The sequence below is a fragment of the Mustela nivalis genome (assembly GCF_964662115.1).
Source record: "Mustela nivalis genome assembly, chromosome: 12".
Taxonomy (NCBI): Eukaryota; Metazoa; Chordata; class Mammalia; order Carnivora; family Mustelidae; genus Mustela; species Mustela nivalis.
In genome coordinates, this window is record NC_139031.1 from 52168845 (window position 1) to 52188642 (window position 19798).

General features: G+C 36.2%; 1 protein-coding gene across 5 annotated transcripts in view; it reads right to left on the reverse strand.

Moving 5' to 3' along the window:
• ABCB5 (ATP binding cassette subfamily B member 5) overlaps positions 1-19798 on the reverse strand; it is a 157281-nt gene that overhangs the window by 31663 nt on the left and 105820 nt on the right. For all 5 annotated transcript variants that reach the window (XR_014301386.1, XM_082693823.1, XM_082693822.1 and 2 more), the window contains exons 20-23: positions 14778-14921; positions 13709-13813; positions 13239-13316; positions 6324-6407 (exon numbers count right to left, since the gene is read on the reverse strand). Coding sequence is in view for 4 of the 5 variants with exons in the window: in XM_082693823.1 (XP_082549949.1) it covers positions 6324-6407; positions 13239-13316; positions 13709-13813; positions 14778-14921 (411 nt within the window). In the remaining variant the exon portion in view is untranslated. The remainder of the gene's footprint in view (positions 1-6323; positions 6408-13238; positions 13317-13708; positions 13814-14777; positions 14922-19798) is intronic.

Here is a 19798-nt window from a genome sequence, read left to right on the forward strand (position 1 = left end):
TGAAGGCAGAGGCTTTAGCCCACTGAGCCACCCAGGCACCGCTATTATTATTATTTTTAAAGATATTATTTATTTATTTATTTATTTATTTATTTGACAGAGGCAACAAGAGAGGAAATATAAGCGGGGCAGTGAGAGAGGGAGAAGTAGGCTAAATCCTGCTAAGCAGGGAGCCCGATGCAGGGCTTGATCCCAGGACCCTGGGATTATGACCTGAGCCAAAGGCAGATGCTACACAGACTGAGTCGCCCAGGTGCCCTAGAGATAGCTATTTTTAAGTCAAGCATAGAGGACCCCAAATGAAACCAATCCTGCTGACACCTTGATCTAGGGATTCTCACAATCAGAACCTTGAGGAAATAAATTACTGTTGTGTAAGCCATCCAATCTGTGATACTTTATTTGGCAGTCCTAGCAAATGAATATATTTACTTGTTCCTCTCTTCCCACCTCCTGCCTTTTTGTGATGGCAATAGGATAAGAAGAATCTAAATATATTTTTCCTGTTCTAGGAAGAATTAACAGAAAATAATAAACATCTGGCCTTGAAAAATACTACAAGAACTAAAGGAAAACAGAAAATAGTCTTAAAGACCCAGAGGATAATGTACTTCTGGAAAGAATTTAGGACTGGAATCACAGGAAATTTTTTTTTAAAGATTTTGTTTATTTGACAGAATGAGAGAGAGAGAGAGAGAACGTAAGCAGGGGGAACAGTAGGCAGGGGGAGAGGGAGAAATAGGTTCCCTACTGAGTAAGGAGCCTGATGTGGGGCTTGATCCCAGAACCCTGGGATCATTACCTGAGCCAAAGGCAGCTGTTTAACCAACTGAGCCACCCAGGTGTCCTGGAATCACAGGAATTTTAAACTTCCTTAGATTCTTTAGCAACATGCACAAAGATATAAGTTTTTCTTAGAAACTAAGAGCAGTCAGTCATGATTAAATAATTATTTACATAACAATTTATGGATTATTATAGATTTAGGGAATATTATGGAGAGGAACTATGTCTTTGGCAATTTGCTAATGCAAATAATAAAACTTTTTTTAAAAAAGATTTTATTTATTTTATATAAAGAGAGAATGAGGTGGTGGGAGGGCACAGTGAGATGGAGAGAGTATTAAGCAGACTCCCTGCTAAGCGTGGAGCCCCATGCTGGGCTCAATTCTCACAACACTGAAATCGCGACCTGAGCTGAAACCAAGAGTCAGCCACTTAATCAACTGAGACACCTAAGCACTCCATGCATAAAAATTTTATAAGAAAATTATAGTGTACAAAGAGGAATGCCTAGTATTAAAAAATAAATGGAAGAGAACTCAACTGTAGAAATAAAATAAAATTCCATATGATAAGATTCCTGCTTATGGGGTAACAAGAAATGGATTTATCCTCCCACATAAAATCAGGGCAGAGATGGGAAACAAACAAGATAAGCCCAGTGACTGCTCCAGTTTGGCCCTTGAAAGAGCTCCCAGGCTGGAATATAGGGTGAGCAAACTGAGACAGAGCCCAACAGACTCCCTAAATTAAGTAGACAAAACAGAATCTGGGCCAGCTAAGGAAGCTAGAGTTTGTAGCACAGAACACCCGAGAAGGGAGATGCACACAGAAAGAGAAATCTGGATATCTGCAGAGGGTCCTCCTTGAATATTGAGCTGAGAGTGCTTGTGTGAGGGCTGGGAATGGTGCTCAGTCACACTGGAAAACTTAATTTCCAGCCAGGCTGGAAAACCTCATGCCCTCATGCCCTCAGGGCATTGGGTAGAGTATATAAGGGTCTTTCCTCAGTCGTAGACTCAGTCCTGCCTAACCAACTGTAAAATGAAGACCCAAATGACTGAACTGTTCCCAGGTAACTTAACTGAATCCCAGAACAAAACAAAAACATTTACACAAATGTAAAAATATCCAGCACCCAAAAATGTTATATTCACAATGTGTGATACCTCATCAAAATTTACTAGATACATAAAAAAGCAAAACAGGACCCATAATGGCATAAAAATCAATCAACTGAAACTGAGCCAGAACTGACACAAACGTTCAACTTAGTAAATGACAATAAAAGTTATCAATGGATAACATATATTCAAAAAGTTAAGAGAAAAGAACATATAGAAAAGACCCACATCAAAATTTTACAAATGCAAATTTCAGCGTCCATAAAGTTTTACTGGAGCATAGTCTCACCCCTTCTTTACGTAATATGAGATGAGTGGCTGTCTTAGAATTATAATGATAGAGTTGAGTAGTTGCTAGAGTTAGGGTTGCAATATAAAGACAGATCACTGGGGCGCCTGGGTGGCTCAGGGGGTTAAAGCCTCTCTGACTTTGGCTCTGGTCATAATCCCAGGGTCCTGGGATCAAGCCCTGCATTAGGCTCTCTGCTCGGCAGGGAGCCTGCTTCCTCCTTTCTCTCTGCCTGCCTCTCTGCCTACTTGTGTCTGTCAAATAAATAAACAAAATCTTAAAAAAAAAAAAATAAAGACAGATCACCTTTATATTGCTAACCCTAACCCTAACCCTACCCAACCCTAACTCTAACTCTAACCCATGTGCCACTGTCCTCACTTTATATTGCTGCTCAATGTGCTACAAATCTGTGATGCAATTATAATTTGACAGCATTTAGTGCCACATGAATTGCTGTACTGTGACATTTTATCTTAGTTTTAAAAATTACCATTGTATATCCATCATCTAAAAATAAGAAAGGAAGAGAAAAGGAGACCTTGAATGTCCTGCTTTTAAGGCATAGTAGACTGTGGGTTACTTTTTCTCATCAGATGCCACAGTGTTGTGTTTATTATAACCCTATATAGTACTACCAAATATACAAAATAGGTCAACATTTCCATAACAAGCACTTATCACAATATTCTTCATCCACAGGAAAGCAACATTCAGAAAACTTAGAAAATTTAAAATGGAATATCTCATTTAGTAGAATTTCTTCATAAAACTAAAAAGTGAAGATAAGTTGAAATCAAAGTAAGTTTCTGAGTGGCTCATTCATTAGCTAAGCAAAGAAAATCATTTATGAACAGTGAGTTTATTAAATCGTGTTTAATTGGAGCAATGGAAGAAATGTGTTCAGTGAGCATAAACCTGTATCAGACAATTAGCCCTTAGGTGAGAACAGTAGCTCAAAAAGTTGACAAGACTGCAGCAACACTGGTAGTCAATCAAAATCAGATATACTTTTTTGAATAGATTTCCCTGGCTCTTGATGGATTGATGTATGTTACTGATACTGCTCAATTGTTGGTTTTGAGGAGCCAATGCTGAATTTGAAGTGATTAAAAAATTGGCTGCTATAAATGGTCTGTGTGGATCAACTATAGGTTACAATATTTTCTAAGAAGTTAAATGAAAAGGAAGTCAGTATAACCAGAAGTGAAATCTGCTAAGATATATTACAACTAATGGTGACAAAAATAACTGTGGAGTAGAAAAAAAGGCTTACTTGGATAAATCTACAAAGTTTGTGAAAATGTAAAATGTTTATAACCTCAATTTAATCCTTTCTTACTTACCAGCAAGTATTTTGTGGAAAATAATTTATCACACATTATTGGACCAGTATGGTCAGTGATGAAGTTCATTTAGTCCTATAGACTTAACCATCGCTGTTTCTATTTTTGTCAAAATTGGAAGCTGAATATCTTGACTTGTCTTACCACACAATAGTTTGAGGGTGTGTTTAATAGTGATAATTTCACTGAAACATTCTGAGTTCAGGGCTGAAACTAAAATTTTCCTTTACAAATAGAATCACCTTTTACCACTATGGCTCTGGACATTACCTTTTGCTATAGACTTGATAATGTTTCTTAATGAATTCAACCTAAAATGGTAAGGCAAAACAGCAATTACATGCCAACCTTATAATGTGGTAGAGTCATTTTGACGATGACTAACATTGTTTGAATCACAAGTAATATCAAATTGTTTTATACACCTCCCATGTCAAAAAGTTAAATCAGGAGATGAAGTCACCACTACCTGGGCAATGATATTCTAGCTCTGGATAGAATCCAATCAATTTATCTGGCTCTTGGAATTAAATGAAATTTTTATGATTTCTTGGGACAATATAATTATAGTTCTGATGAAAAGAGTTCTTGACACTAACATTGTATCTGCCAATGGTATAACAAGTGTACATCATGGCATGAATAACACAGTTTCTTGTGGGCAAAAATGAGGTAACACTTGTGGGTGATGAAAAAGGGTTGCTAAAATATACAGAACTAATACCTTATAGTTTTATGGAACCTAGTTTTCCAAAGAATCTAAAATGGCTTTGTATCCTTAATAACACTATATATTACATAGAAAATAGTCTGTTGACAGATGTATGGCAATAAGCCATTACTTTGGGCTGAAATAATATCAGTTAAATCAGTTGTATTCAATCAAGTATTTCAAGACTCATGTTGTTCTAGGACTTTATTTCACTAACATGTTTTACTCATGACTCTCAAAGTTTCTTCTCTGAGTTTCTAAAAATGGCTAAATATGTATATATTTTTTAGTCATTAGTAAAGGTTTTAAAGTAATATTTACTATTATTAAGGAGGTAATTTATGAACATTTACCCTAATACATTTGATAAAATAAAATTTAACTGAAATTGCATGATGAAAAACTGAGATGGAATATGTCTTAAGTTGAAAAGATAGGAAATATGACCCTGAGTTATTATTTCCTAATTCATCTCTAGTGTGTTTTTGTGAGAAAATAAATAATGGACAAATAGGATTGGTAAATAACTCTTCCTTCAGTAGAAAGAGTATTCATTCAAGTTAGATATGAATCTGTCTTTATATTGCAAAGCAAGTGTTTATGTGAATTACATGCCAGTAAACATAGTCTCATTCATGGAAAATTTCTTTGCTTGTCCTGCTTTTTAAATCTGACAGCTTTAAAATCTCCCATTAGCATTTCAACCATTTGATCTTTAGCTATTATTTTTCATTCAATGAAAATGATCTGACTTGCCCAGAAATTATTATGAGACCAACATTTACAAATTCCAACAAGAAACTTTCTCCTGATCAAATGATATTAGCCAGATGCTTGTAAGTAATCAGGCTGACAAATATTTTCATTCATTTTTCTCAATGAGAGACAACACTGTTTGTTAAAAACTGAATGTAAGGAGAGTGAGTTTGGTCTTCCAGTTCTAATTTTTTTTTTTTTTTTTTTTGGCTGAAGTAAATACTTGCTAAAAGGGAAGATGTCATACAAGTCTAACATTGCTGCAAATAGGAATGCCTATTTCCCTGGAATTTTAAAAAACTTAAATGATAGGTAGAAAGAGAAAAATATCAGCAAAGAAAATATTAGCAAAGAAAAAGTAGCACTACATCAAAAACTTAATATGTACTATATGCTGGCTAAAGGAACATAATTTTAAAAAGTGGCAAATTTTGTGGAATGGAGATTCGACTGGAATTATAGGATTATTTCTCCATAAAGGAGTGAACCCCGTCATTCCTAAACCCAGAAATTATCATTCAGATAATTTTATTGTGCTATGGAAGATTAATGATATGCTCATTACTTGACTATTAAGTGAAATTTTATCCATCATTTTTTCCCAGTTATGCCAGTAAAATTGATCTCCTCAGCCCTATTTTAAAATTTAAATTAGGTCTAATAAATTTAGAGCCTTGCCTTCCAAATAATGAAAAGGAGTTTTAGGAAGAAATGAAGATGAAGATCTCCTCCTGAGCTTTTTCTACATCGTAAAATTAGTTTTGCAAGCCATTATGGATGCTTGTGAATATTCACAAATGTAACCAACTTCTTCTATTCTCTGGTAAGACAAATCTATCCTTAGAAGGAAAAACTACACTTTCCTCTTTTATTAATACTTCTAAATTTTGTGTATGTTTTCATTTTGCTACCTTTTCATGTCTTACTATTCAGTTCTGAGCTCTTTAACTCATTCTTGGTATCTTCTTTGGTCCTCTGTTTATCCTATTATATGTGCCAAGTCTTCTCCCCCCTTTTTATTATTTTTTATGTGAGCATATAGTTGACATACAAAGTTACATTAGTTTCAGGGGTACAATGTGGAGATTCAATATTTTTGTTTTGTTTTGTTAAAAACATCCAGAACTGAAAGCCTTCCTTATATCTTTCATTGAGAGCTGCCAGGTAGCCCTGAGATTTATCTTTAAGGATGTGGGTCATCTTAGTATAGCTTACAAATATGCACAGATATCTGTGTTGCACACATACACACTACATGCATACACCACTTAAGAATAAAAGCCAAAAACTCCCCCAAGAAGCAATATACATACTCCTTGGATTTGTGCTATATCTATGGCTAATACTGTTGTCAAGGCTCCTGTGCTGTTTTCCTTATCATCAAACCAGGAAATATCCTAGAGAAAAAGGAGAATTAACATGTGGTTATCAAAAGAAACAAACCAAAACAAAAAAAATAAGTTATCAAAAAGGTTCTTTTCTGACTTGTGATTCTGTTGTAATAAGTCAGAAGGCATTTATCAGCCCCCATACCCCCACATACTTAATTCTTATAAATACCATGAATCAAATGACTTTTTGTTTCTTACTTCATAAAGATTTATAATTAGATACAATATGAAGAATGTAAGTCCAATAGCTTGGAACCATTACCAATGCTATAATATTGTACAATAATCAACATCAGAAATGGTCATTTTGAACCATTTGTAGTTTGTAATTTTTACTCTATAAGTAATCTGTGAAGAGCAGACTATTTAAAAAGTTAATGCACAAATCAATTTAGAAATATTTCTAAACAAAACCAAATATTGTTAAAATGTCTATATTGTCCAAAGTAAGCTATACATTTAATGCAATCCCCAGCATTGAACTACAAAAGATTCCAAGTAGCCAAGGCAACCTTGAAAAATAAAAGCAAAGCTGGAGACATCACAATTCTGGACTTCAAGCTATATTATGGGATAATATAGTACTGGCATCAAGACAATATAGTACTGGCACAGAAACAGACATACAGTTCAGTGGGACAGAACAGAAAAACCCAGAAATGGACCCATAACTGTGTCAACTAATAATCTTTGACAAAGCAGAAAAGAATATCCAATGGAAAAAAATCTCTTCAACAAATGGTGTTAGAAAAACTGGACAGTGCCATGCAGAAGAATGAAACTGGAACACTTTATTACTGCATACACAAAAATAAATTCAAAATGGATGAAAGACCTAAATGTGAGACCAAAACCATCAAAATCTTAGAGAAGAATATAGGCAGCAACCTCTTTGACACTGACCATAGCAATTTCTTACCAGACACATCTCTGGTGACAAGGAAAACAAAAGCAAAAATGAATGATTGGGACTTCATCAAGATAAAAAGCTTCTGCACAGTGAAGGAAAAAACAAAACAAAAAGACAATTTATGGAACGAGAGAAGATATTTGCAAATAACAAATCTGATAAAGGGTTAGTATCCAAAAATCTATAAAGGATTGATCAAACTCAACACCCCCAAAATAAATAATCCAGTCAAAAAATGGGGAGAAGACATAAAGAGACATTTTTTCCAAAGAAGACATACAGATGGCTAGCAAACACACAAAAAGATGCTCAGCATCACTCATCATCAGGGAAATACAAATCAAAATAATGATGAGATGCCTCCTCACACCTGTTGGAATGGCCAAAGTTAACAACACAGGAGACAGCAGATACTGGTGAGGATGCAGAGGAAGGAGATACACACACACACAGGAATATTACTAAGCCATCAAAAAGATGAAATCTTGGCATTTGCAATGATGGGGATGGAGCTATGGTGTATTATGCTAAGTGAAGTTAACAGAAAGACAAATACCACATAATTACACTTATATGTGAAATTTAAAAAACAAAACATATAAACATGGAGGGGAAAAAAAGAGAGAAGGAAGCAAACCATAAGAGACTCTTAAATATAAAGAACAAACTGAGTTGATGGAGGCTGGGGGATGGGCTAAATGGGTGATGGGTATTGGGGAGGGCACTTACCATCTGCACTGGGAGTTATAAGTAAGGAATCATAAATTCTACACTGGAAACCAATTTTACCATACATGTTAACTAACAGAAATTTAAATAAAAACTTGAAATTAAAAAAAATATTTCCAAACCTTTCTGTCTAAACTGGGGTCATATAAAAAGGAGATAAAATATATCTCCTCTTGAGGACCCACATAGGCAAGATTTCCTCTGACACTTCATATTACTTCCTAGATCTTATAAGCACTAGGCATTGTGAGAGGCTAATGAGGCAAAGAGACCAATGTAAAACCCCTGCGGCCAAGAAGCATGCGATCTGAAGGAGGTAGGTTAAAAATATAAGCAATAAAACCATAATGTGGTAGCCAATTTCATTTTCAATAGCAAATAGAGACAGCACTTCTTAGCCTCAGGAATTCTGATTTCCTTTTATTAGCTATTGAATGTTTCCTCCCACTCACTCAAACCCCTTATATCTCTTGTGGATTAAAATCATGTGAAGCCTGTCTCTGGAAAATGACTTATTTTTAGTAAATGAAGAGCAAAAGAATTGTTGGCTTACAGCTCAGCCAGGGCCCTGACACTCAGGTTACGTGTTTCTGCCAACTAAGTAAACAGAAGCACAACAGAGAGAGGGCCATGTGTGCATTAATCACACAGTTGTGTGAGAATAATTCTCCCATGGAGGAATATGGCAAGAGCAAGGGTGGGTATGACCCCAGTATGACAGCACTACTCTGTAAGCTCCTGCATTGGGAAGGTGGTCCAAAGAGTTGAAGATCCAACATACCTGAAGGGCATCCTAGAGAGATTTCAATTTGCACTATTAACCACCATTTTGAAAACACAACCCCACTGAAGAGCCTAAAATACTATGAATACACATCAGCAATGATAATAACTATAGCATTCTGGAACTGGAAGACATTACCTGTTTTTTTTTTTTTTTATTGTATACTCAAAAAAATTAAGATAAACTTCATATTTTCCAATTATTTCTATTTTTCAACATGGCATGGAACACAAAGAAATTTTGGAACAATATAAAGTAAAAATCTAGAAACAGTAATTTATTATGAAATATTACATTCTTGATTCTAGAGTAACTTGTATAATACATTAGGCATAGGATATATATGTGATGAGTCTTAGTCATTATCTGATGTTCAATCAGCAAGAGGTCCAAAATTACTTTCCAACAAGTCAGCAATGTGTACTCTAGGGACTGTATTCCAGCACAGACAATGTATGCTAAAACACTTAGGGTTTCTGGAGTATAGCTGGTGTTGAGTAAAAATTAGCTTCTTTTTTCCTTTCCTGATGGTAAAATGACTATAAGATTATCAGTCTTCTGATACTATTAAATCCATTTTTCCCTGTCAATAATTATACTAGAAGCAAAAAAGAAAAAAAAAACAATAACACATTGTGATGCATACATATTTGGTATGTATTTTCCCAATTAATCATAACTGTATGAGGTAGATATGACTATCCATATTTTTAAACAGATTCTATTATTTATTTGAGAGAGAGAGTAAGAGAGAGAGGTCAGCGGGAGAAGCCCGATGTAGGACTCGATCCTATGACTCCAGGATCATGACCTGAGCCAAAGGTAGTCGCTTAACCAGCTGAGCCACCCAGGCACCCAACTATCCATATTTTATAAATGAGGATGCCAAGGTACAGAGGGATTAAATAACTTACCCAGGTCCATATAGCTTGCAAGTTCTGAGTCCAGGATTTGAACCTAGGCAACCAGATGCTAGAGTTTTTAATCGACTATTATGTTCTATCTCCCATTTAACTGAAGCATTATAGTTGAGTCTCATTACCTGTTTCTCTTGCGTCAGGACTTGTTACCTCAAATCCTTTTGGAAGTAGCTTTTTGAGAGCCCCTTAGTGATCACCATTAATTCTATCATCTCTTAATTTAGAGACCCCCCCCCCCCGCAAAGAAGCCCTAGCCAATCTAATTTAAAGAGAAATAGGCAAAAATACTTATCTGTTCAGAAATCCAATCTTTAGGTCAATATTTATCATTAAGAAGTATAAACTTAGCTTTAAGAAATGAATTATTTACAACCACTGAAGTCAGCAACACTTAGGACATTCTTTTCAACTGGAAGGATGTCAAGTAATCAAATAAAATACAGATTTTATACCTACAAAAAGACCACACCTGATTCCATAAATACCTCTGCCTCAAATGAGGTTTCAAAATAGTTGTAAAAAAACAGTGCAAGTCTCAGCATGCTTTCTAAGCCTAAAAAGTCTTGGGACAAAAACCAGGTAATAAGAGTTAGGTAAAAGTACGGACTAGGAGTCTCTTACTGTAGACAAAATTGAAACTGGGTAGGTATTTTTAAAGAAAAGGCCAAATACCCTACTCCTCTTTTCCTCCAGTTTGAAAAAGCAAAGATAAGCAAAAAGAATGCTAAAGCATGAAGAGAAAAAACAAACAATGAGTTGACAGGGACTGAGCTGAATTTATAGGAATTTAATAACATATGCTAAATAGCACAGAGTCTCTGTGTGCGTGTGTTTCAACGTGTATGCTTTTTGAAGGATCAGAGTTTTTGGTTTATAAATTGGGGCATTCTTTTTTGTTGTTTTTTGTTTTTTTAGATTTTTTTAATAATTTATTTATTCGACAGAGAGGGGTCACAAGTAGGCAGAGAGACAGGCAGAAGGGAAGGGGGGAAGCAGGCTCCCCGCTGAGCAGAGAGCCTGATGCAGGGCTACATCCCAGGACCCTGAGATCGTGACCCAAGCCAAAGGCAGAGGCCCAACCCACCGAGCCACTCAGGTGCCCCAAATTGGGGCATTCTTATGGGCAGAAGCTACTTTATCCAAGAATGTTACTGTCTAGCTATTCATGTGCCTAATGGTAGGCAGAGCATTAATGTCTAGTAGTAACCCTAGGATATTGGATTCACAGTAATGACTGCTTAAACTTACTCCTGGACTTGGGACTCCACCAAAAGCACACTGTGAACCTTTAGAGACAAAGATCAAAGCATGTTTGGAAAAGTTATATATATTCTTCTGTGCAAAACATTCAAACATTCAAGATACACTGTCAAAAGTCCCTGGAAATTGAAAAAAATAAATTTCCTTGAATGTAGAAAAACATAAATTCATAGAGAAAAACAAAAATGAGCAGAAATTGTCAGTAAGTGTAAAATACAGTATTAATTAAAATCCTACCCTAATTTCATCAAAGATTTGAGGAAAGAACATAAAGTATTCTAAAAAAAAAACCAAAATTAAAGTATAAGTTTAACTTGAGTGAGTCATACAGCCATTAAATGGTTTTATGATCCCTCGAGTATATTTTTGTTTTTCTCGATTAAGGAGAGTCTCCAATTATCTCTGACAGGCCTTTGAGCAGAGAATGCATCAAGTTGCTATGAGAAACCTAGCACTTGCTTTACTAAATTTTGTAGCTTATAGTTCCCTAAGAGCAAAAAGTCCTAGGAATTTTGTTACACAGCAGCCCTCTGAACATTACTGCTAAACATCATAAGATGTAAAAACTGGTTTTGACGACTCAGCTGGACTGACAATAATGCTATTTTCTGACAAGAAATGACCTAGGCAGGAAGCTATTTGCTCCTGCACAAGAAGCTCTGGTGACATCAAGTGTGGTGAAGTGTTCCAAATGAAAACTGGTTTTCAGGGAACCCAATACACCTCACCCCCTTGAAAAAATTTTAGAAGTGCTGATCTGAGACATTCTTGCCATTTGCCCTCAAGATTTACTTCTCAAAGGGAGACACACCATAGAAGGAAAGAAACAGGGTTGGTGGAGGGGAGGCAGGTAGGAGGGATGGAGTGGCTGGGTGATAGTCACTGGGGAGGGCATGTGCTATAGTGAGTGCTATGAATTGTGTAAGCCTGATGAATCACAAAACTGTACTCCTGAAACAAATAATACATTATATGTTAATTAAAAAATAAAATTTACCCATTCAGAAACTATTAAAAACAAGATTCACTTCTCAAGATTATTACTTGATCTACCTAGTTTTAGTTATTTCACAGGTATGATTGATCATCTGTGTGTGGCAGGCGAACCTGCCAGTGCCTGCTACCTGAATTCAGGACTTTTCTGATGAGGACAGGGACATTACTGGCTGCTTTCAGAAGCATGGGGTGAAAAAACTTAAGGTATGCACATGGATGAACACTAGAGGAATTATCTCATCCTTTTAAAATATGTTCCCTGAGATACTGTAGCTCTTAATTCTTCTTCTCAGTTTTTATTTGGTCTTTCAATCTGATCCTAGAACACCACATTAAAAAAACCCACTACATTAAAAACAACAACAACAACAAAAGATTTGTCAGGGTGTCCGAGTGGCTCAGTGGGTTAAGCCTCTGCCTTTGGCTCAGGTCATGATCTCAAGGTCCTGGGATTGAGCCCTGCATCGGGCTCTCTGCTCAGCAGGGAGCCTGCTTCCTCCTCTCTCTGCTTGCTTCTCTGCCTACTTGTGATTTCTGTCGAATAAAAAGATAAAATCTTAAATAAAAAGATTTGTCAAGATAAATATAAGGAAAAAGGAATGGACTCTAAGTACTGTTTTCTATTATGTTATATTTTCTTTTTACTTTTTTTATATAAGATTTTATATATTTATTTGACAGGGAGAGACACAGAGAGAGGGGGAACAGAAGCAGGGGGAGTGGGAGAGGAAGAAGCAGGTTTCCCACTGAGCAGAGAGCCTGATGAGGGGCTGGATCCCAGAACTCTGAGACCATGACCTGAGCCAAAGGCAGAGGCCCAACCCACTGAGCCACCCAGGCACCCCTGAAATTGCTTCTATTAGATAAATATACTGTAGGGACACCTGGGTGGCTTAGTCAGTTAAGCCACTGCCTTTGGCTCAGGTCATGATCCCAGTGTCCTGGGACCGAGTCCGGCATCGGGCTCTCTGCTTGGCAGCCTGCTTCTCTCTCTGCCTCTGCCTGCTTGTGTGCTTGTGCTCGCTCGCTCTCTGACAAATAAATAAATAATAATCTTTAAATATATATATATATATATAGTAAGAACTTGATGTTAGATGCTGTTTAGAACACAAGAGGCATGCTCTTAAGGGATCAAAGGAAAGATTATGTCAAGAAATTAACTTGAAAAACTATAAGCTGGAATATTGAAAAATACATTTTAAATAAAATAAGGAAAAAATCAAATAAACACTGACCTGATATAACATGGCTTTAAATGCCAAATGTCTTAATCTCATGGTTAAAATTTCCCCTGCTCTGCCATAAAATAACCCCTGAAAAACAAAAAGCAAATTTATATTTATTCTTAATTCTCTTCTCTATTTCTTTGTAACATTTAGTCACTACATTACTTATTTATATTTTATTTATATTGTTATTATTGTTATTATTTTTAATTCAGAGAGGATGACATAAAAAATAATCATGTTTGGGGCGCCTGGGTAGCTCAGTGGGTTAAAGCCTCTGCCTTCGGCTCAGGTCATGATCCCAGAGTCCTGGAATCGAGCCCCGCATCGGGCTCTCTGCTCAGCAGGGAGCCTGCTTCCTCTTCTCCTTCTCTCTGCCTGCTTCTCTGCCTACTTTTGATTTCTGTCTGTCAAATAAAATAAATAAAAAATCTTTAAAAAAAATAATCATGTTCAAGCTTAATTCATTAAAAACTTACCTGAATGAAATAACTGACAAAGCAAATAACACCCAAAATCACAAATATCATGGAATACATCTCAGCATCATGCTTTAATGAGGCTTTATCATCATTTTTAAATATCTGAAACGGAATAGATTTTTTATCAGGTGATTGGAAGAAAATATAAAAGAAAGAGAAAAAAACTGAAATATCTATCAGGAATTTTTGAATGGATTTCAACATAAGAATAAGATTATATATACATTTTTGGAATGTATAATTAAAAGAATGTATAATTAAAAGAAGTGTACTATTATTCTATCCACTACATTCATTACATATGATAAAAAATGATTTGCTGTCAAATTTCCCACTTAAGCTATGTAAATATGAGATCAGGCAATGAGTCTTCTGCTATTATTATCACAATATATTTTCAAAAAACCACCAGTTTGTTTGAATTACTATTTCTAATAATGGCTAATAATTTAGGTTTCTTAATATTCTTCTATTTAAGGTACTACCTACAATGTGAGACCTTTATACATGTCCCTAGAAATTGTTCCAAAAATCAGTAATTTTACATATATTGGCATCTATGTTGACAAAGCGTAGCTGTGCAAATCTGGGAGACTGAAGACTTAACATGACTGTGTTCTTGAATCCACCAACTCTCCTGAGTCCCTTGGCACAATCCTAAGCTCTTGTTATTTCCTTTCTTTGAGTTGGCTAGTAATAAAAAATGGCCATTGTTTGGACTAGTTGAAAGAAGAGTAGTTGTATTTGTCTATTTTATTGCTTCAGTGCTTTGGAATGCTGATACGGCACTGGAGTCAAAATTAGAAAACAAAGTAATTTCTTTACTGATTGCCCAGTCAACAAGGCCCAGTCAAGACTTCACAATAGAGGCTGGCTTATCCCCTGAGAACATTAGTTAACCTTCCTATTGTGGATCCTACACTATGGGTGACACACTGCAAATCCCAGTTTCCCCATTACTAGGTCAAAGTACAACGGTTCTGTTCTCTTACGCTTTGTTTTGTTTAAAATTATTAAAAATATTAGCAAATTAGCTTTACTTACAGTTACAATTAGCCTTACTTACAGTTACAATTTTTGCAAAGATGATGGAAAATATTGGATGAACAGCTCCATTTAGAACAGCAGCCAACGTCCCCAGAACCACAGAAAGCCATTCAGACTTGATTAATTTAAAAATTCTGAACAGAGAAACTTCAGGAAGACTCATCTATGAATAAAACACTTTGGTTAGAACTCCAGTTTGAGAGCATAATGAAACTTAAGAGAGGTTAGCCAATTTTAAACAGATTTATAATGTAAAATATAAAATATAAAAATGGCAGAGTAAAAATATATTTTTAAAAGATTTCACTTATTTATTTGACAGAGAGATCACAAGTAGGCAGAGAGGCAGGCAGAGAGAGAGGGGGAAGCAGGCTCCCCAGTGGTAGAGAGCCCAATGCAGGGCTTGATCCCAGGACCCTGAGATCATGACCTGAGTCAAAGGCAGAGGCCTTAACCCACTGAGCCAATGGCACTAATGAGAGTTGGTGGATTCAAGAACACAGTCATGTTAAGTCTCCAGTCTCCCAGATTTGCACAGATTTGCACAGCTACGCTTTGTCAACATAGATGCCAAAGGCAGAGGCCTTAACCCACTGAGCCAATGTACAACTTCGTAAGTTTAGATGTAACTATACACCCATGAAACCATTATCACAGTCAAGATAATTAACATATCCATTATTTCCAGAAGTTTTCTACTGCCTTTTGTAATCCCCCTCTCCCACACCTCCCAGCTTCCAATCCTCTTCCCCTACAATCACTGACATGCTTTCTGTTACTACAGATTATTTTGGATTTTCTAAAATTTTATTTAAATGAAATCATACTGTATGTATTCTTTTTCATCTGGCTTCTTTGGTCAACATAATTACTTTGAGATTTATTCATAATATTGTATAAATTAACACTTCATTCATTTTTATTGCTGAGCAGTATTCCATTGTATAGCTATGCCAAAATTTATATATCCATTTACCTGTTGACATGTATTTGGATTTTGGGCTATTACAAATAAAACTGCTATGAATATTCATATTTAAGACTTTGTGTGCACATATGCACACATATGCTTTCATTTCAGATACCCAGAGATAGAATAGCTGGATCAGGTAGTAAGTGTTTGTGTTCTTGAATTTTAAGAAATTGCCAAAGTGTTTTCCAAAGTGTTTAGCATTTCATATTACCCTCAGCAAAATGTGGAACAGTGGTAGCTTCACATCATTGCCAACACTTGCTACTGTCAGTCTTTTTAGATTTCACCATTCTAATAGGTGTGTCATGAAATCTCAATTACAAGTTTAATTTGCACTTCTCTAATGAATAATGACATTCGGCATTTTTTGTATGCTTGTTTCCTATATGTGCATCTTCTTTGGCAAAATGTATATTCAAATTTTTGCCCATTTTTCATTTGGATTGCTAGTATTCTTTTTTTTTTTTTAAGATTTTATTTATTTATTTGACAAAGAGAGAGAGAGAGATCACGAGTAAGAAGAGAAGCAGGCAGAGAGAGAGGGGGAAGCAGGCTCCCTGACGAGCAGAAAGCCCGATGTGGGGCTCGATCCCAAGACTCTGAGATCATGACCTGAGCCAAAGGCAGAGGCTTAACCCACTGAGCCACCCAGGTGCCCCAAGGATTGCTGGTATTCTTTTTGTGCTTTTGGAGTTCCTTATCAGGTATGTGTCTTACAAATATTTTCTCCCAGATTTTGGCCTATCTTTTCATCTCTTAAGAGTGTTTTACAAATAGCAAAGGTCTTGGGGCACCTGGGTAGCTCAGTGGGTTAAAGCCTCTCCCTTCGGCTTGGGTCATGATCCCAGGGTCATGGGATGGAGCCCCGCATCGGGCTCTCTGCTTGACGGGAGGCCTGATTCCTCCTCTCTCTCTGCCTGCCTCTCTGCCTGCTTGTGATCTCTGTCAAATAAATAAATAAAGTCTTCAAAACAAAACAAATAGCAAAGGTCTTGATTTTGGTGAAGTCTAATCTATCACATCTTTCTCTTTAAAGAATTGTGCTTTTGGTGTTGTATCTAGGAAATCTTTGCTAAATTCAAAGTCACAGAGATTTTCTACTGGATTTTCTTATGGAAGTTTTCTAACTTTAGGTTTTACAGTAAGGTCTGTAATCCATTTTGAGTTAATTTTTATCTGTGATTTGAGGTATGGATTGAGGATGACTATTTTGCATATAGTTATATAGAGGTATAGCATCATTTCTTTTTTTTTTTTTTTAAAGATTTTATTTATTTATTTGACAGACAAAGATCACAAGCAGGCAGAGAAGCAGGCAGAGAGAGAGGAGGAAGCAGGCTCCCTGCTGAGCAGAGAGACCGATGTGGGGCTCGATCCCAGGACTCTGGGATCATGACCTGAGCCGAAGGCAGAGGCTTTAACCCACTGAGCCATGCAGGCACCCCGATAGCATCATTTCTTGAAAAGACTATACATTCACTATTGAATTGCCTTTGGACTTTTGTCTAACTACAATTAACCACTTATGTGTGGGTCTATTCTTAACTCTATTCTGTTCTATTGATCAAGTTGTTTATTTTTGTGCTAATAGCACATTATTTTGATTACTATAGCTGTATAAAGAATTGAAATTAGGTAGTATAAATCCTCAGGTAGTACAAATCCTCCAACTTTGTTCTTTTTCAAAGTTGTTTTATTTTATCCTTTTGAATTTCCATTTAGAATTAGTTTGTCAAATTTTACACAAAAGCCTACTGAAATATTGTTTGGTATTGCCTTGAACCTGTAGAACTGAAACTTCTTATTCACATACATGGTATATTCCTCTATTTAGGTCTACTTTCCTTTTCTTAGTGATACTTTATATATTTCAGTGTGTGGATCTTGTAATTTTTTAAATCAAATTTATCCCCAAGTATTTCATATTTTATGATACTACTGCATATGATGTTATTTTTAAAATTTCAATTCCTATTTTTGATTTTTGCATATCGATTATATATTCTGCAACCTTGCTAAGCTCAGTTACATAAATAGTTGTTATTTCTGAATAAAGACTGTTTTATATCTTTCTTTCATATCCAGATGCCTTTTATTTTTCTGGCCTTATTGCACAGGCTGGAACTTGGCACAATGTCAACTAGAAGTGGTGGAAGTGTACATCCTTGCCTTGCTCTTGATCTTAGTCTTTCACCATTGAGAATGATATTAGCTGTAGATCTTTTGTTGATGCCTTTTATCAGGTTGAAACAATTTTTCTCAATTCCTAGTTTGCTAAGAGTTATCAGGAATAGTGCATTTTGTCAAATGAATTTTCTGTATTGATTGAGATGATTAGATATTTTCTTTTAATTTTTTAATAAGAGAAATTACATGAATTTATTTTTCTAAAATTTTATTTTTTATTAACATATAACATATTATTAGCCCCAGGGGTACAGGTCTGTGAATCGCCACGTGTATACACTTCACAGCACTCACTATAGCACATACCTTCCCCAATGTCCATAAGCCAACCATCCTCTCCCTCCACCTCTCCTCCCCGCCTCCCCCCAGCAACCCTCAGTTTGTTTTGTGAGATTAAGAGTCTCTTATGGTTTGTCTCCCTCCTGATCCCATCTTGTTTCATTTTTTTTCCTTCCCTACCCCCCAAACCACCCATGTTGCCTCTCAAATTCTTCATATCAGGGAGATCATATGATAGTTGTCTTTCTCTGATTGACTTATTTCGCTCAGCATAATACCCTCTAGTTCCATCCATGTCATTGAAGAAGGCAAGATTTCATTTCTTTTGATGGCTGCATAGTATTCCACCGTATATCTATACCACATCTTCTTTATCCATTCATCTGTTGATGGACATCTAGGTTCTTTCCATAGTTTGGCTATTGTGGACATTGCTGTTATAAACATTCAGGTGCACATGCCCCTTTGGATCACTTCATTTGTAAATGTAGGGTATTTACAAATACCCTAATAAATAGGGTAAATACCCAGTAGTGCAATTGCTGGGTCATATGGTAGCTCTATTTTCAACTTTTTGAGGAACTTCCATGCTGTTTTCCACAGTGGCTGCACCAGCTTGCATTCCCACCAACAGTGTAGGAGGATTCCCCTTTCTCTGCATCCTCGACAGCATCTGTAATTTCCTGACTTGTTAATTTTAGCCATTCTGACTGGTGTGAGGTCGTGTCTCACTGTGGTTCTAATTTGTATTTCCCTGATGCTGTGTGATGTGGAGCACTTTTTCATGTGTCTGTTGGCCTTTTGGATTTCTTCTTTGCAGAAATGTCTGTTGATGTCCTCTGCCCATTTCTTGATTGGATTATTTGTTTTTTGGGCGTTGAGTTTGATAAGTTCTTTGTAGATTTTGGATACTAGCCTTTTATCTGGTATGTTGTTTGCAAGTATCTTCTCTCATTCTGTCAGTTGTCTTTTGGTTTGGTTGACTGTTTCCTTTGCTGTGCAAAAGCTTTTGATCTTGATGAAGTCCCAATAGTTCATTTTTGCCCTTGCTTCCCTTGCCTTTGGCGATGTTCCTAGGAAGAAGTTGCTGTGGCTGAGGTTGAAGAGGTTGCTTCCTGTGTTCTCCTCAAGGATTTTGATGGATTCCTTTCTCACATTGAGGTCCTTCATCCATTTTGAGTCTATTTTTGTGTGTGGTGTAAGGAAATGGACCAGTTTCATTTTTCTGCATGTGGTTGTCCAATTTTCCCAACACCATTTGTTGAAGAGACTGTCTTTTTCCCATTGGACATTCTTTCCTGCTTTGTCGAAGATTTGTTGACCATAGGGTTGAGGGTCTATTTCTGGGCTCTCTGTTCTGTTCCATTGATCTATGTGTCTGTTTTTGTGCCAGTACCATACTGTCTTGATGATGACAGCTTTGTAATAGAGCTTGAAGTCTGGAATTGTAATGTCAGCAACTTTGGCTTTCTTTTTCAACATTAAGAGGAATTACATTAATTTCTTAATGTTAAACCAAACCTGTACTTCTTAGATAAATCCTACTTGGTGATGATGTATTATTCTTTTTATATAGGGTTCATTAGATTTACTAAAATTTT